This window comes from Panthera onca, chromosome X (genome assembly GCF_046562875.1).
Source record: "Panthera onca isolate mPanOnc1 chromosome X, mPanOnc1 haplotype 2, whole genome shotgun sequence".
NCBI lineage: Eukaryota > Metazoa > Chordata > Mammalia > Carnivora > Felidae > Panthera > Panthera onca.
Window position 1 is genome coordinate 45,026,384 of NC_138357.1, and position 15,483 is coordinate 45,041,866.

Here is a 15,483-nt window from a genome sequence, read left to right on the forward strand (position 1 = left end):
CCTGAGGGGGCATATGGTGAGTGAGGGGTAGTGCCACACAGGTACAGGTCCTTATACATCAGGGAAGCTTCTGAGATGGATCTGCCTGACAGAGAGTTGGAGTGCAGGCTAATTGACCTCAGGAGCTCCATCCTCTTTTGGTTTCAAGGGAAACAATCACAAACTAGTTGTAGGTACCAGAGGACCACAGAAGATAAGAAGGGACTGGCTGGGTGGCTAGGCACAACTGGAACATTGTGTTCTACCCCAGCATTTCCACAAACCTCAGGTAGTACTCTCTGTGTGGCCGTCTAGAAAGGTAACTGTTAAAGATAAAGGGCAGTGTGTCTTCTATGCCTGAACTACCAATATGAACCTTTCCCTTTGGATTGCCAAGAGAATTTCATGAGCAGTGCTCAGCTAGAGGGCCTAGTAATGCGTTGTGATCACGTATTTCCCTGCATTATTTGAAACCAGAGGATGTTATGTGCTATCTTCTGCAGAAGTAGAAGGTATGGAGGAAAGGTAAATGAGATAAGTTGAAGGGTAATTACAGGAAATGTGGCGTGGCCCCAGGCTGCAGAGGAGCTGAGTGGGAGAGCAATATTTGACGGTCCATTGTCATTGTGCCTACTAATCGGCGAGGGGAGGAGGAGAGGACAAGGGAGGCCAGGGCTTGACCATAAACATGAGAGAAAAACGAGCGAGCCAAGGAGCCCTCTCAACACGCGATGGCGGAAGGCGGCTATGCCGGGTCTCCAGCTCCTAGAAAGGGGCACGAGGAGGCGGCGCGGGCCCCGCCCCCTCCCCTGGCGGGCGCGGGCGCGGGCGCGAGACGCTGCGCGGCGGCAGTGCCGGGCGCGAGCGGCAGCTGTCAGGCCACTGAGGTCTGTCTGAGCTGCTCTTGCTGCCCCAGCGAGGAGGAGGCAGCAGGAACGGTGACCGTGTCGCTGAGGAGTCGGACTGCCGGCACGCAAAGCTGACCTGCCTGGCACCCGCGGCCTCTTCCCGTCTCTCTCCCATCGTATTGGGTAAGATGCCGGTGCGTGGGCAGGGAGAGGGGCTAGCGGCCGCGGACGCTGGAGGCCGGGAGGTAGGGGGCCTGTGGGAAGAGGGAGAAAGGTAGGTCTGGGTGATTCCGGGGGCATTTGCACCTTGGGAAAGAGGCCTAGGCGCTGCAGGGGTCGGAGCTGTGGGGGGAGGTGACGGTGGAGTGAGGCGTTGCTGAGTAATTTGGAGAGGCTGCCAAAGCCCGGCAGATATACGCAGGGCTCCGTGGGGAGCGGGTGTGGCTCAGTGCGCATGCGCCACAGACGCGCGTTCTGAGCGATGGGGGTGAGGTGAGACGACGTGGATCCGAGGTAGTTGGAACTGTGCGTAACATCTCACTTTCTAGATTCCCAATGCTAACAGTGACCCTGTTGTAGAGATGACCGCATTCCTGGTCTCCTAAGTAAGCTTCTTTTCTCTGTACCCTGCTCACTTAATGTCACCCAAACATCACCTACCTGTCTCCCGGCAGTCTACTTGGGAATAAGTGGCCTCGGAACAGTGCCAAATTGCTACCTAGTGTGCCTTCGGGCTCATAGCCCTAGAGCTGTCATTGTGAGGAGTGAAAAGTTAGAGGTGAAATTCCACATTGAACCCTTCTGATGGCATACAGGATATAAATATGGGCATAAATGTGGGAATAGCGTTTCAGTGGCATGACAGCTGTGACATTTGGACTCAGAGTAGGGATGCAGCCGGTAACTTGTTCGCTCTACAAGATGAATCCAGTGTGTCAGAGGGCTTCCCCACTACAGAACCCACCCCACCCCCACCAACAAGCATCAGGTTGTACTGGCAACAACCTATATACCATTTAAGGTAGAAGGTCTCAAAGATGCAATCATTTCTTATTTGTATTGATTTTTACATAAGTTAAAGCCCTGCCCAATTCTCCAGTGCTTAATTTCCAAATATTGTGTCAGGAATCAACAGTGAGTTGAGTAGCCCAACCAGTGTGTCACCACAAGATGGGCTTTCCCTATAGCTTTAACCATGGCTCCTCCCTTGTGCAGATTGTCACCAGGGCCACTCTCATCCACTGCCTAGCTCTCCCCTGATGCTCTTCCTCCACCTCCAGCCCTGCAGTACCACATCCCTCTCAACACTTGCTCCCAAACAATCTGCACTGTGGATTTGAGCATCATTCCACACATGGCAACTGAACTGACATAGCCAATTTGTTTTTTCATTTCTCTTCTCTCCATCATCATACTAAAATGTACTATTTTCAAAAGTTCAGCCTCTTTCTCGTCATTGTACTGCCTCCTTCTGCACCTCTCCCCAACCCCAAGCATTCCCAACTAAATACAATAATTTTAATAAGCTGTGTGGATGTGGTTTCAAGTGTGTTGAAGAACAGAAAAAACTAGGAAGTATCAGTTGTGTGAATTTCTAATTTACCTTATTGTCTGGGACTTAGACCTTAAGTGGGGGAAAAAGTGAGTATACTATTCTTAGAAAATTCTTGTTAATTGCGGGAAGTGGGATAAGAAAGGGGAATTGCATTTCTAGGATGTTTGAATTGTTTACAGGCAGATCTGTCTCTGAAGAGGACCAAATTCATATTAACATTTGAGTCAAAATCCTCACCTGATATGGGACCCGTACAGAATGCATGTGGGATCAGACTTTCCTGTTAAATATACTTAGGGTTATCAAAGAATTTCACTGCCTACTTATTGCTATCTTCTTTTAAGTTTTGACTTAAATTTGGCATATTCTGGGAGAGGAAAAAATTTGGTTTGCTTTTATACTGTGCTAGATCTTTTTGAGTACGTACTAAAGGATATCACACTTAGTTTCAAATGATGATGATGATGGGGATGCTAGCATCCAAAGAAAACATGTGGAGACAGTTATACTGCTCTTGTATTTGGTGGGGATGCAGAAATTTATATATTTATTTTAAAAATGTAGGGGGACAGGGAGGGAAACTGGAGCATTTCCACTGGCTTTCAACAGGTGAAATTCCTGTTAAGTTCCATCTAGAAAGTGATCCAGATAAGTCCATAACTTCTCTTTAGTCACAAATAAATAATAGTATTTGGACATATTACAGAACTGCAGATCTCTTGTTCCTTGGCATCAATTCAGAGGCATTAGTTTTGGGCACCCACCTAATTAGTATTGATTATCCATGTGAAGGACCCTGGTGCTTGCTGCATGCTGGAGGGGCTTCAAAGACATATGCAAACAAGGGACTTACCTTCCAGGAATTTAAATTTGGTTGTGTAGGAAAGACATACTTAGGGAAAAAAGGGTATTTGACAAAATAAGGCAGTATAATAATATCATTTCAACTATAAACCATGAGATCTGAAGCTTATATGTTAATTTGTAAACCCAAGACAGGGAGAGAAGAGCCAGGAAGGTTTCATAACATATTAGAGCAAGGAAGATGTGGGCCAAAATGAGGATGTTAGCAGAGGACTTAAAAAGGATATTCCAAGGGATACAGGAGTACTGATGCATAGGGGCACCTGTACCCCAATGTTTATAGCGGCACTCTCAACAATAGCCAAATTATGGAAAGAGCCTAAATGTCCATCAACTGATGAATGGATAAAGAAATTGTGGTTTATATACACAATGGAATACTACGTGGCAATGAGAAAAAATGAAATATGGCCTTTTGTAGCAACATGGATGGAACTGGAGAGTGTGATGCTAAGTGAAATAAGCCATACAGAGAAAGACAGATACCATATGGTTTCACTCTTATGTGGATCCTGAGAAACATAACAGAAACCCATGGGGGAGGGGAAGGAAAAAAAAAAAAAAAAAAAAAAGAGGTTAGAGTGGGAGAGAGCCAAAGCATTAGAGACTGTTAAAAACTGAGAACAAACTGAGGGTTGATGGGGGGTGGGAGGGAGGGCGGGGTGGGAGGGAGGGCAGGGTGGGTGATGGGTATTGAGGAGGGCACCTTTTGGGATGTGCACTGGGTGTTGTATGGAAACCAATTTGACAGTAAATTTCATATATTAAAAAATTAAAAAAAAAAAAAAAAAGGATATTCCAAGGAAAAGTCCACAGGATTTAGTGACTAAAGGCAAGAAGACATGTATTCACTTCTACCTTCAGCAAACAAATGGGAGTTGGAGGAAGTAGAGGAGAGTGGAGGGTTACCTTTGTAAGGTCGCAGAACACAGTAAGCACTCAAATGTTTTCTCAAGCATCAGTAGCAATATTAGACCAGAAGACCCTTAAGGTCCCTCCAATGCTGAGATTCTGTTGGTATATGCAGATGCTCAAAATTGTTGGGGAACAAGGCCTTCTCAGATATTGAAGAAAGAGAAAAAGAAGAATTGTTATCCTCCTACTGGCTGATCTTTTCTGAGAAGGGTTAATAGTGACTCACAAGGCCCCCAACAGTGAATGAAAGGAGGTGGAAGAGCAAAAGGAACAAAAATCTCAAACCAAAAATTTCAGTAAATGCTTACAAATCTTTGCAGACTTCATAAGTTATTCATTTCCCCCATAATCCTGTGAGTAAAGTAGGGCAGTTATTATCAAGTGTATATTTATATAGGAAGTTATTGAAACACAGCAAAATTAAATAACCTGCTCAAGTTCATAAAATAAATGTAGTGATGAAGACTCTTGTATCCTGTAGTGCACTTGACACTGAACTACATTGCTTTTCCTCCCTTTTCCCTGGTATAGACCCTATGTACCTGGAAGTTATATGTGTAAATGACCAAAAGGGAATGCACAAGCAATTGCAGCATTATCTCAGATAGTTCTTAATACTTCATCATTATTCCTGGAGCTGAGTGTTTGGTTTCCACAATACTCAGTCCTTGACCCATCATTTGAGTTTATCCACAGCTGGGAAAATAGAGTTAGTGAGTTTAATGATGTGAACACCTGTTTGCTAGGAACTTGAGGAAGCTCTTTTGGCACTGACCCTTAATACTATCAGTACTGTTACCTAAGTTTGTACTTCCTCTGTTCCTTTTTTAAGTGAGTATCCTGTAAAATTATCCTATAGACCAGTATAAAAACTAAACAAATGTGATAATGCTTGTTTCATCTCCATTTAAAGAAATATTTGTTACTTGAGCTAGTTCCGAAGACAGAAGTTTGAAGGCAGGAAAAAAGAGAACAAAAATCAGTAATTGTAGAAAACTTGAAAGTTTTTTAGAGTAGATATAAACCAAGAAGGATATAAACCATTATTTAAATTCATAATTACTGATTTAGGTCTCTAATGAATCCCTTATTATATGATTTATCTATACTTTAAAAAATAGCATGAGATTATCAAGCAATAGAGATTTCTTTTTTTTTATTATTTATTTTTTTTTATTTTTTAATATATGAAATTTACTGTCAAATTGGTTTCCATACAACACCCAGTGCTCATCCCAAAAGGTGCCCTCCTCAATACCCATCACCCACCCTGCCCTCCCTCCCATCCTGCCCTCCCTCCCACCCCCCATCAACCCTCAGTTTGTTCTCAGTTTTTAACAGTCTCTTAAAGCAATAGAGATTTCTTAAAATCTTCTTTATTCCTCAGTAAGAAAGAACACTCAAAAAATCTAAGAACTGTTTTTTCTCTTTAGACCAGCACTCTTGATACTGCTTAGATAACACTCTTGCCATAATTAACTATTATGTTAAATGAAGTTGTGTTTGAATATAATAAAGCCAGCTAAATACTAAAACCTGTGTTCAAGACAGATGATCAAAATTAATCAGGAAAATAATTAGCCAAGAGAATATATTATAAACAGGGAATCCCCAAACATAATTATTTCTTCTCTGATCTTCTGGAATCAATTGCATAGACAGCCTTGAGGCAGATTGGTGAATGCATTAATAACTTTCTTGGAGATGGGAACATTGGTAGATATAAAGGAAAGGAATTTCATCTCTGACTTAGAATTTCAACACATCTTAGACTCCTCTGTGCTTTCCCTTTCCTGAATATCATCTATTGTGAATATCATCTTCTTTCTTTACCTTTACTTTCAATGAAGAGTTCAATGGAGAGACAATATAAAACTTTTAAAATCACATTAAATACACTTGGGTTTTTTTAAGTTTGTTTGTTTTTGAGAGAGAGACAGAGAGAGAGCAAGCAGGGGAGGGGCTGAGAGAGGAGAGAGAGAATCCCAAGCGGACTCCGCACTGTCAGCACAGAGCCCAACACAGGACTCAAACCCACGAACCCTGAGATCATGACCTGAGCCAAAATCAAGAGCTGGATGCTCAACCGACTGAGCCACCCAGGTGCCCCTAACGTACACTTGTTAGGACAAATTAAAGTTTTTGCAATAATGTTATTTTGTCCATGTGAAATATTTGTAGCATGTTGAACTCTTAAGTATATTTCTGAAAAGCATCCTCTGTAGGTAAGTTGAGATTGCTCTGTTTTTTTCCTGACTTGAATATATTTATATAGAGCCTTAACTTTGTTTTATTATAGATTTTTAAAAATAATCCTTCCCAATCTGTTTTCTAGAACCCTGAGAAGAAAGAACAAAACAAGAACAAGGAAAAGAAAAGACTAAAATTGTGACAAAGACCCGACTGGGTAGGTATATATATTTTTTCGTTTGATCTCTTAAAAATGAATATTTATAAAAAATATATAATTATTATACATGCACCAACATAATAGTAAGGAATACTGGGCTTTTTAAAATTACATTTCAAATGTGTGCACTTCCAGAAGTTCTTTTGCATGTGCTCTTTTGATTAGTATTTAGTTTTCATCTCTTTGGGTCTCTTGCATAAATAACACCCAATTAACATCATCATTGTTGTGTTCCCACACTAGACCTAGTGTGAAAGTACTTAACAAAATCTAGTACAGGTTAATTGTTCAGTAAAATTTGATCTTTTTATGTTACGATGCATTCTAGATATCCCATGTACAGACATGTTGCTGAGGTAACAAGAAGGGTACTGTATAATTATTAGCAATTTAAAGTTTACAGCATATTTTCATTGGTGCTATTATGGTATTAGAACCTACATACAAAATTAATAAGCTATTCAAGATTTTCTTCCTAAATGATAGCCGCTATAATGATACCAGCCAACAATCAAGAAAAGATTATGGAAGATCCTTTACTTGTGAGGGTATCTGTATCAATGCAAGTATAATAAGGCAAATTCCTGAAGAAACTTGACCTTTATCTCTCCTCCAAGGTCTAATTGTATCCCCAAACTCTACTGACGGAATTAAAATTTCAGCTTATGCATCTTTCTCTCCTCAATAATTCTTGGGTCCATCATGAACAGACTTCAAACTCCAAATCAATTTCATACTGTTTGCCTCTTGTTTGGACCTGTCCAAACTGGAAGCTAATAATATGATTACACATTTGAGTGATATTCCTGTTCTGTGCTCTCTCCCCTAGAATAGGGTCAGAACTGAACCAAATTATAGCACCATCTGCTAGTCCATTTACCCATGGCATTCAGCCATTTTCCTGGCACAGGCAAAAGACCTCAGAAAAACAAGACCTTTTTTCCCTTGTATGCAAAAAGAATTTTATTCCTTCTGTTGTACTATATAATATAGTTAGTGAGCATGAATCAAGAGAGGTTAAATTATTAGGTCATATAATTCAGAAAATTTTACTATAAAGTTGATTTCAGTTCCAGGTTTAACTGTTTTACCTCCTACTTTTTCTTTTATTTTCAGGTTCTTTTGGTTATAAACTCCTCCCCATCTGGTGCTGCAACAATGAGTGGGAAATCCTTGCTCTTAAAGGTTATTCTCTTGGGTGATGGTGGAGTTGGGAAAAGCTCACTTATGAACCGTTATGTAACCAATAAATTTGACTCCCAGGCTTTTCACACCATAGGGGTAGAGTTCTTAAATCGAGATCTGGAGGTAGATGGACGTTTTGTAACTCTCCAGATCTGGGACACTGCAGGGCAGGAGCGTTTCAAGAGCCTTAGGACACCCTTCTACAGGGGAGCAGACTGCTGCCTCTTGACCTTCAGCGTGGATGACCGGCAGAGCTTTGAGAACCTTGGTAACTGGCAGAAAGAATTCATCTACTATGCTGATGTGAAAGATCCTGAGCACTTCCCCTTTGTAGTTCTTGGTAACAAGGTAGACAAAGAGGATAGGCAAGTGACTACTGAGGAGGCACAAACCTGGTGCATGGAGAATGGGGATTACCCTTATCTAGAAACAAGTGCCAAAGATGATACTAATGTGACAGTGGCCTTTGAAGAAGCTGTCAGGCAGGTGTTGGCTGTAGAGGAACAGCTGGAACATTGCATGTTAGGTCACACTATTGACTTGAACAGTGGCTCCAAAGCAGGATCTTCATGCTGTTAAAAGTAGGAAGCCTTTTAAAAGTGTGCCCCAAATTGTTCAGTCAATAGTGTCAAAATAACTATGCCCCTCTAAGAGTGCACGCACACGTAAAAGGGTAAGATAGAAGGTTGTGGTTGTATGTCAGAGCCTTTCAAATTGAGGTTGTAGAGTGATTTAAAAAAAAAAAAAAAGCTTTGTCAAGCCAAGTGTATTTTTTGTGATTTCTTCTGTTTCCTTCTTGTGTGTATGAGGGCATTTCAGAAAGCTTTGGTCCTGAGAGATTTAAGTATTTTTCAAATTGCAATTTAAACTTAGAACCCAATAGCATGAAGGAGTTAAAGAGCTACAGCTGTCCCTTAAAGTATTCCATTAGTCAACTAACAAATGTCACCATGAACTCTTGGCAAGCAGTTTCTGACATTTCTGCCACAGGAAAAAAAATAAGACTCTTGAGCTGTGTCACAATGAAAAAATAATAATGCAAACAAGGATGTCCTAAGCTTAAATTATAAAAAGGTTGTAATAATTTGTATTGTAAGAGTATAATGATGTACACTGCCTTGTTTAAGTCCTTATATGTGATTTGTTACCATGTGGGCTTTTCAAAAAGTATATCAATAAGAGATACACTGATGGCACTAGAACTTGATTATACTCTTTGTGTTTGAAGTAACATGGTACTAGTGAATGGATTATGCTTAAATATGCCCACCACTCTTGCAAATAAATGGTTGGTCTGCTTTTACTTCATAAGTCTCCTTTTGCTGCATAGGGATGTTGCTTCTCTGACAACCTCTTATCAATTTAGCAATGCTGCTTAGTATATGACTTTGGATGCAGTACTGTCTGCTGATAATTTTGATGGTCCTTTGGTCCACCATGCTCTGTTCTCAGAGAAACCTTCAGAAAAGAGTGGGGAGTGGATGGGTAATGAGCTTTTCTCACAAGGTTCCTTAACTCAAATACTGATTGTAGAAGGAACTAATATCTTGTATGTTTCACTGTAAGTTCAGCTTGACAAACTAGGATGTTGAAAGTAACAAGAGAGCCGACTTTAACCAGTGATGGAATGAATTTCTCACAGAGTTGTCCCACAGTGGAATGGACTGCCTTAATAGTGAACTCCCTTCCAATGAAAATATTCAAGAAGATACTAGATGACCATCTGTTAAAATACCATAAAAATATTTTCTGCACTGGCTAGATGTTTGGTTTAAGGTCCCTTCCAGCTCTAAATACTGTATTATAGATATGCAGTCTAGTTCTTGTTGTCTTGCAGTCTAAGATCTGTTTGTCCTGCACAGTTTTTAATCTGTACTTTTAGAACATCTATGATAAAAATAGTGACCCAAGGTAGTAAGGGAAAGTTAGAAATGACCCCCCAAAAGACATGTAGGCTGGGGAGGAAGCAGAAGCTTTTACAGGAATACAACCTAGAACTCTCCATTGTCACCACATATGGAATCAGCCTTACACATGGGACCTTATGTACTTTAAGAGCTCTGGGAATTTTGGGCTACACAGACAAGTGGAATATGGTATTTCAACCCATTCATATTCAATATTTCCAATTTAAATATAGTCGTGACCCCTTTGTCCAAGTAATTTTGAGACCAGAAATCCAAAGCAGAACTGGGACCCCACAGCTCTTAAGTAATGGTCCCTATCCTGCCTATGCCTATAGCCAGCCACACTGATTTCCAAGTTATATGATTGTTTTGCTACAATTATGTTAGGGTGAAAATCTGTACATCAGAACTGTTAAATGCTAATTGTTTTTAAGTGCATGAGACCTGGGGCCTTCTCTTTCTACTTGCACTTTGCTTATAATAGTTTCTATTTGTAGATCTCAGGCTTATGTAAAGACCTTCATCCACTCACAAAAGTACTTGTCACTATTAGAATGGCATGTGGTCATTTAAGTAAAAAAAAAATTATGTGGGTATTCTATTCATAGACCTCCTGTCTAACCAAGGCAAGTGTTAATTTTATTGACAGGTCATCTGAAGCCCCTTTCCTCTTAGCCATACCAATTTTCTTCTGCCAAATCACTACACAATATGTTAATAAAATCAGTTAACACTAAGTGATAAAAACAGTGGCATTTTTGGTGAGTAACACTCAGTGGGGTGCTGAAATACAGTTTGGGTAAAATTATCAAACACCAAAGGCTGAAATCTGTGAGTACCAGGAACTGTGCATATAGGCTTAGAAATTGTGTACACTAGAATGTGCAGTGCTGTATTTTCAGAATGTTTTTTAAAATTAAGACTGGATTTTTTGAATATTTCTAATTGGAACTATACTCTTTTTCAATAGTCCATTAAAACATCATACAGAAAAAATTTTAGTTTATTGTCATGTATTAGGCTAACATTCAGGGGGCCTCAGATTCCATATGTCTTCAAGTGGATTGATGAATTTCAGGTTAATTTGTGCCTGCCTCAGCCATCTCTATTTTACCTTGAGGTATTCCACAATCCTCTCCTCGTAGGTGCTGTTAAAACCTGAAAATTGTGTATCAGAAATTTTGTTTCAACTGTAAAAAAAATCATCTGTGTTAAAGCGAATAAAAAACGCATTTTGAATAACCAGTATACAGTATTTGTGCTTTTTTCCCCCCTCCCTTTCTCTTTTTGAGAAACTGGTTGGCATGACAGACAGTACCTGTCAATCAAACCACTCTCTGAGACTGCACTACATGTGGCCTCTGGATCATTTTTTCACCAAGGTACTCCAAGCAGCCACATGGGCTCAAACTCAGGGACTGCGAGATTATGACCTGAGCTGAAGTCGGAGGCTTAACGGATTGAGCCACCTAGGCGCCCCTATTTTATGCCACTTTTTAATGCATGAAGAGAGAGCGTTGAGACTGGAAATTGGATCTTGACTCTCCACTTTATCTCTTCTTTATAATTTAAAGCAAATGTTAAAAACCATCACAAAATATAGACAGAATATACATATTCCCTTTATTTTCTTGCCTGATATGCTGTCCAGATCTTAGGAAAACACAAAAATATAGGTGAGACAAATCAGAAAACAAAGGATAATTTTGTTAAATAACTCTGTTCTCTTGCTTCTCACATATTGGACTTTGAAGATACTTGCATTAGCATCAAATGACTTGAAATATCCATAGTGGTGACTTTTAAATTATGGACACACATCTCTCAAGAGCACATAAGTTCATTACATTGATTCCATCTGTCACAGATTTAGGCTTCTTCTCCCCTTCCTCTATTTTTGCCTATAAGAACTTTGGGCAATTGAAATCACAGGGGAAAAAACTTTTTTTTGGGGGGGGGGGCTACATGTACTGTTTCATCTCTGAGGATAATAATTTAACAAATTATTAGACCATGCTTCAAATACAGCACCTACAATCCTTCTGATTAGGCTATAATAATGCAGCCTTTAGACTATAGAAGATCATAGATTTATAAGTCTCTTTAAAAGGATTTGCTCATTCAAAACTGATATTTTGAAAGCAAAATATTAGCTTTCTGTCTTTGCTGTTTTTCTGCCTAATTCATAACCCAGTGGGAAATCTCCATCTCTGGATGTCTTAACAAAGAGTATAGATCCTCATTTTTTGGAAATAGTTTGGCTATGATCCTTCCAGGAAGTGGAGGGTGTAGGATAGATGGGTTTCTCTTCAGTTTTACGATTTAATTTAAAAATTAAAAAAAACGCTGGAAAATCAAGGCAGTGTTTTGAGTAAGGTCAGGATGGGAGTTGGGGCAGGCATCTTTACTTTGATTTGAACTACATGAAGTAGTTGTAACTACAACTTTTTATTTTTTATTTTATTTTTTTATACATCAGCGATCCAGATAAGCATTTCACTTTTTTTCTCTCCTTGCTATGGAGATGTAAGATTCATTACAGTGGAGTGCTTTTCTTACCCTTGATTTAAGGGCAGGTAAACTGTGATACACCTTTTGATAAAATGTTAATATATTTTTTTCAAAACTGGTCGTTTTTCGCCCGTGGCTTTATCAAAGTATAATTGATGAATACAAATTATATATATTCAAGGTGCTCAACTTGATGATTTGATATACATATACACTGTGAAATCATCACTGATATCAAGCTAATTAACATAACCATCACCTCCTGAGGGTTTTTTTTTTCTTTTAAGTTTTTTCAAGTTACCATCACCAATGAAGCCCTCATTCTTTACTCCTTTCTCTTTAAGAGAAGGAAGGGATAATGATAGAAGTTAGGTATCTTTCAAGAATGAAAGAAGTTACTTTTTTAAATGTTTATTTTGAGTGAGAGTACCGGGAGCACACACGTGGGAGAGGGGCAGAGAGAGGGGGAGGGAGAGAATCCCAAGCAGGCTTCGTGCTATTAGTGCAGAGACCAGCACGGGCGCGATCTCACAAAATTTGAGATCATGACCTGAGCTGAAACCAAAAGTAGGACGCTTAACTGACCGAGCCACCCAGGTGCCCCAAGAATTAAAGAAATTATTAAATGTCCCTTTATTGATATGTTTCCAAAAATGTTGAGCAAGGATCTGAGTCTTAATTTTCTGGTGGAGGTGGTGATGTTTGTGTGAGGTGTTTTTGAGGAGGTTAAGGGTTACTAAAGTGCTTTCCCAGTGAGAATAGCATCTTCACAACTCAAGATGTGAAGAAATTGCCATTTTTAGTCATGGAGGAACTGCTGCAGTGAACTATGTGTCTTTATAAATTGTTTTGGTCTTCTCTAAAGCAATACAAAGAATTTTGATTCAGCCATATTCAAGTGCTTTTTAAAATTTGTTTAAATGTTTTTATTTATTTTTGAGACAGAGAGAGACAGAGCATGAGCAGGGGAGGGGCAGAGAGAGAGGGAGACACAGAATCTGAAGCAGGCTCCAGGCTCTGAGCTGTCAGCACAGAGCCCAATGCAGGGCTGGAACTCACAGACTGTGAAATCATGACCTGAGCCAAAGTCGGACACTCAACCGACTGAGCCACCGAGGCGCCCCGTTTAAGTGCTTTTTTTTTTTTTTTTTTTTTTTGCCTCAGTTTTCTCATTTTTATTTTTATTTTTTATTTTTTTTTTTATTTTTTAATATATGAAATTTACTGTCAAATTGGTTTCCATACAACACCCAGTGCTCATCCCAAAAGGTGCCCTCCTCAATACCCATCACCCACCCTGCCCTCCCTCCCACCCCCCATCAACCCTCAGTTTGTTCTCAGTTAAAAAATATGGAACGCTTCACGAATTTGCGTGTCATCCTTGCGCAGGGGCCATGCTAATCTTCTCTGTATCGTTCCAATTTTAGTATATGTGCTGCCGAAGCGAGCACTTAAGTGCTTTTTTAAATGGTGAGTTTTGTGAGTGCAACTATGTGTATTTTTTACTAATCTCTCAATTCCTTTCATGCTTTATTAATTATGGGTAAATGTGTAATGAGTGTAACTCTAGCACCCCTGAATTTTATTCAGACAAACCAAGCTGTGCATCTTCTACTTAACTGATTGATAAAAAGGTATTGAGAAATGCTGCTATAGTGAAAGAAATACCTCTTAATTCAGCATTAGCTGTATTGATTAGAATAAAAATACAAATCATGCCTTCTTGTGGTGCATTCATTAGGAAACAAGCGATAGGTTTATCTCTTCTTTTTCCTCTTTTATTGTTCCTGGCAGTCTTAAAAACAGCATATCCAAGGGTATGTTCTGTAATATATTGCTCAATATCAAGTCTGCTGATAGATGAACAAGTATTGGTATAAACTTTCAATCATCTCTTATTCCATTTGTTCCCAACGAGAAAACAGTGTCACCAGTAAGCACTTTAAAACCTTGTCTTTAGTTTTTTTTTTCTGATTATAAAAGTTATATACATCCATGGTAAAATAAATAAATAAATAAATAAATCAAAACAAATCAAACTAAAGAACTAAAGAAACAGAAAAGCAAGACAAAGAAAATAAAAGTTATCTGTACTTCTAATACTCTGAGATAACCAGATTTTAATTATGTATTTTATTTATTTATTTATTTATTTTTAAGTTTATTTATTTGAGAGAGAGAGAGAGTGTGTGTGCAGAGAGGCAGAGAGCAAGGGAGAGAATCTCAAGCAGGCTCCGAGTTATTAGCCCTGAGCCTGACACAGGGCTCAAGCTCACGAGTTATAAGATCATGACCTGAGCCGAAATCAAGAGTCAGACACTTAACCAACTGAGCCACCCAGGAGCCCCATTAATATATTTATATAGTAAAGAAAATTGATATAATACTACACACACTGATTATAATCTTTCATTATATATATACTGAACTTTCCTCTAAGTCTTCCTGTATTCTTCTAGGAACTGTGTTTATTTTTTGCTAAGTTTTAAAGTTTATTTATTTAGAGAGACAGAGAGAGTGAGCAGGAGAGGGGCGGCGGGGGGGGGGGGGGTGGCGAGAAAGAATCCCAAGCAGGCTTCACGCCGTCAGCATAAAATCTGATGCGGAGCTTGAACTCACCAACCATGAGATCATGACCTGAGCCAAAACCAATGTGGTTTTTTTTTGTTTATTTATTTATTTAGAGAGACAGAGAGTTAGGAACTGTATTTAATGCTTGCATAATATTCTATTGAAGGATTTTCCGTGATATAGGTACTCAAACACTTATTGCTAGGCATTTAGATTGTTTCCCAACTCTCTCCTTTTATGAAACAGCAGTGAATGTCCCTAATATTAATCTTAATTAACATCTCTCTTTCTTTTTTATAATTTTTAAAATAATTTTTAAAATTTATCTTAGAGAGAAAGAGCTCAGACATGAGCTGGAGAGAGGATCAGAGGGGGAGAGAGAGAGGGACAGAGAGAGAGAGAGAGAGAGAGAGAGAGAGAATACTAAGCAGGCTCCATGGCCAGCATGGAGCCCAATGCAGGGCTCCATCTCATGACCCTGGGATCATGACCTGAGCCGAAATCAAGAGTCAGAGGCTCAACCCACTGAGCCACTCAGGCGCTCCTCTCTTTGTTTTCTATAAGTAAAATTTCTGATTGTGAATATTTATATGGCTTTTAATATATATTGGTAAATTACTGTCTAGAAAGTTGTCCCAAATTACATAAATACCAGTAGAATAAGAGGAGGCCTATTTTCCTAAACACTCCATCACTCATGGAGTATTATCTTCCTTTCAAACCACATTTACTCAATTT

At 39.3% G+C, this 15,483-nt stretch overlaps 1 protein-coding gene and 1 non-coding gene across 2 annotated transcripts; one reads left to right on the plus strand and one right to left on the minus strand.

Moving 5' to 3' along the window:
* Nucleotides 1–803: 803 nt before the first annotated feature.
* Nucleotides 804–10,911, plus strand: RAB9B (RAB9B, member RAS oncogene family). The gene is made up of 3 exons (XM_081792390.1): nucleotides 804–1,010; nucleotides 6,497–6,568; nucleotides 7,688–10,911. The coding sequence occupies exon 3, from the start codon at nucleotides 7,730–7,732 to the stop codon at nucleotides 8,333–8,335; it is 606 nt and encodes a 201-aa protein (XP_081648516.1). The 5' UTR covers nucleotides 804–1,010; nucleotides 6,497–6,568; nucleotides 7,688–7,729; the 3' UTR covers nucleotides 8,336–10,911.
* Nucleotides 10,912–13,518: 2,607 nt separating this feature from the next.
* On the minus strand, nucleotides 13,519–13,625 carry LOC145714817 (U6 spliceosomal RNA). Its single transcript, XR_014137008.1, has one exon. It is a non-coding gene; the product is annotated as a U6 spliceosomal RNA (small nuclear RNA).
* Between the last annotated feature and the right edge of the window lie 1,858 nt (nucleotides 13,626–15,483).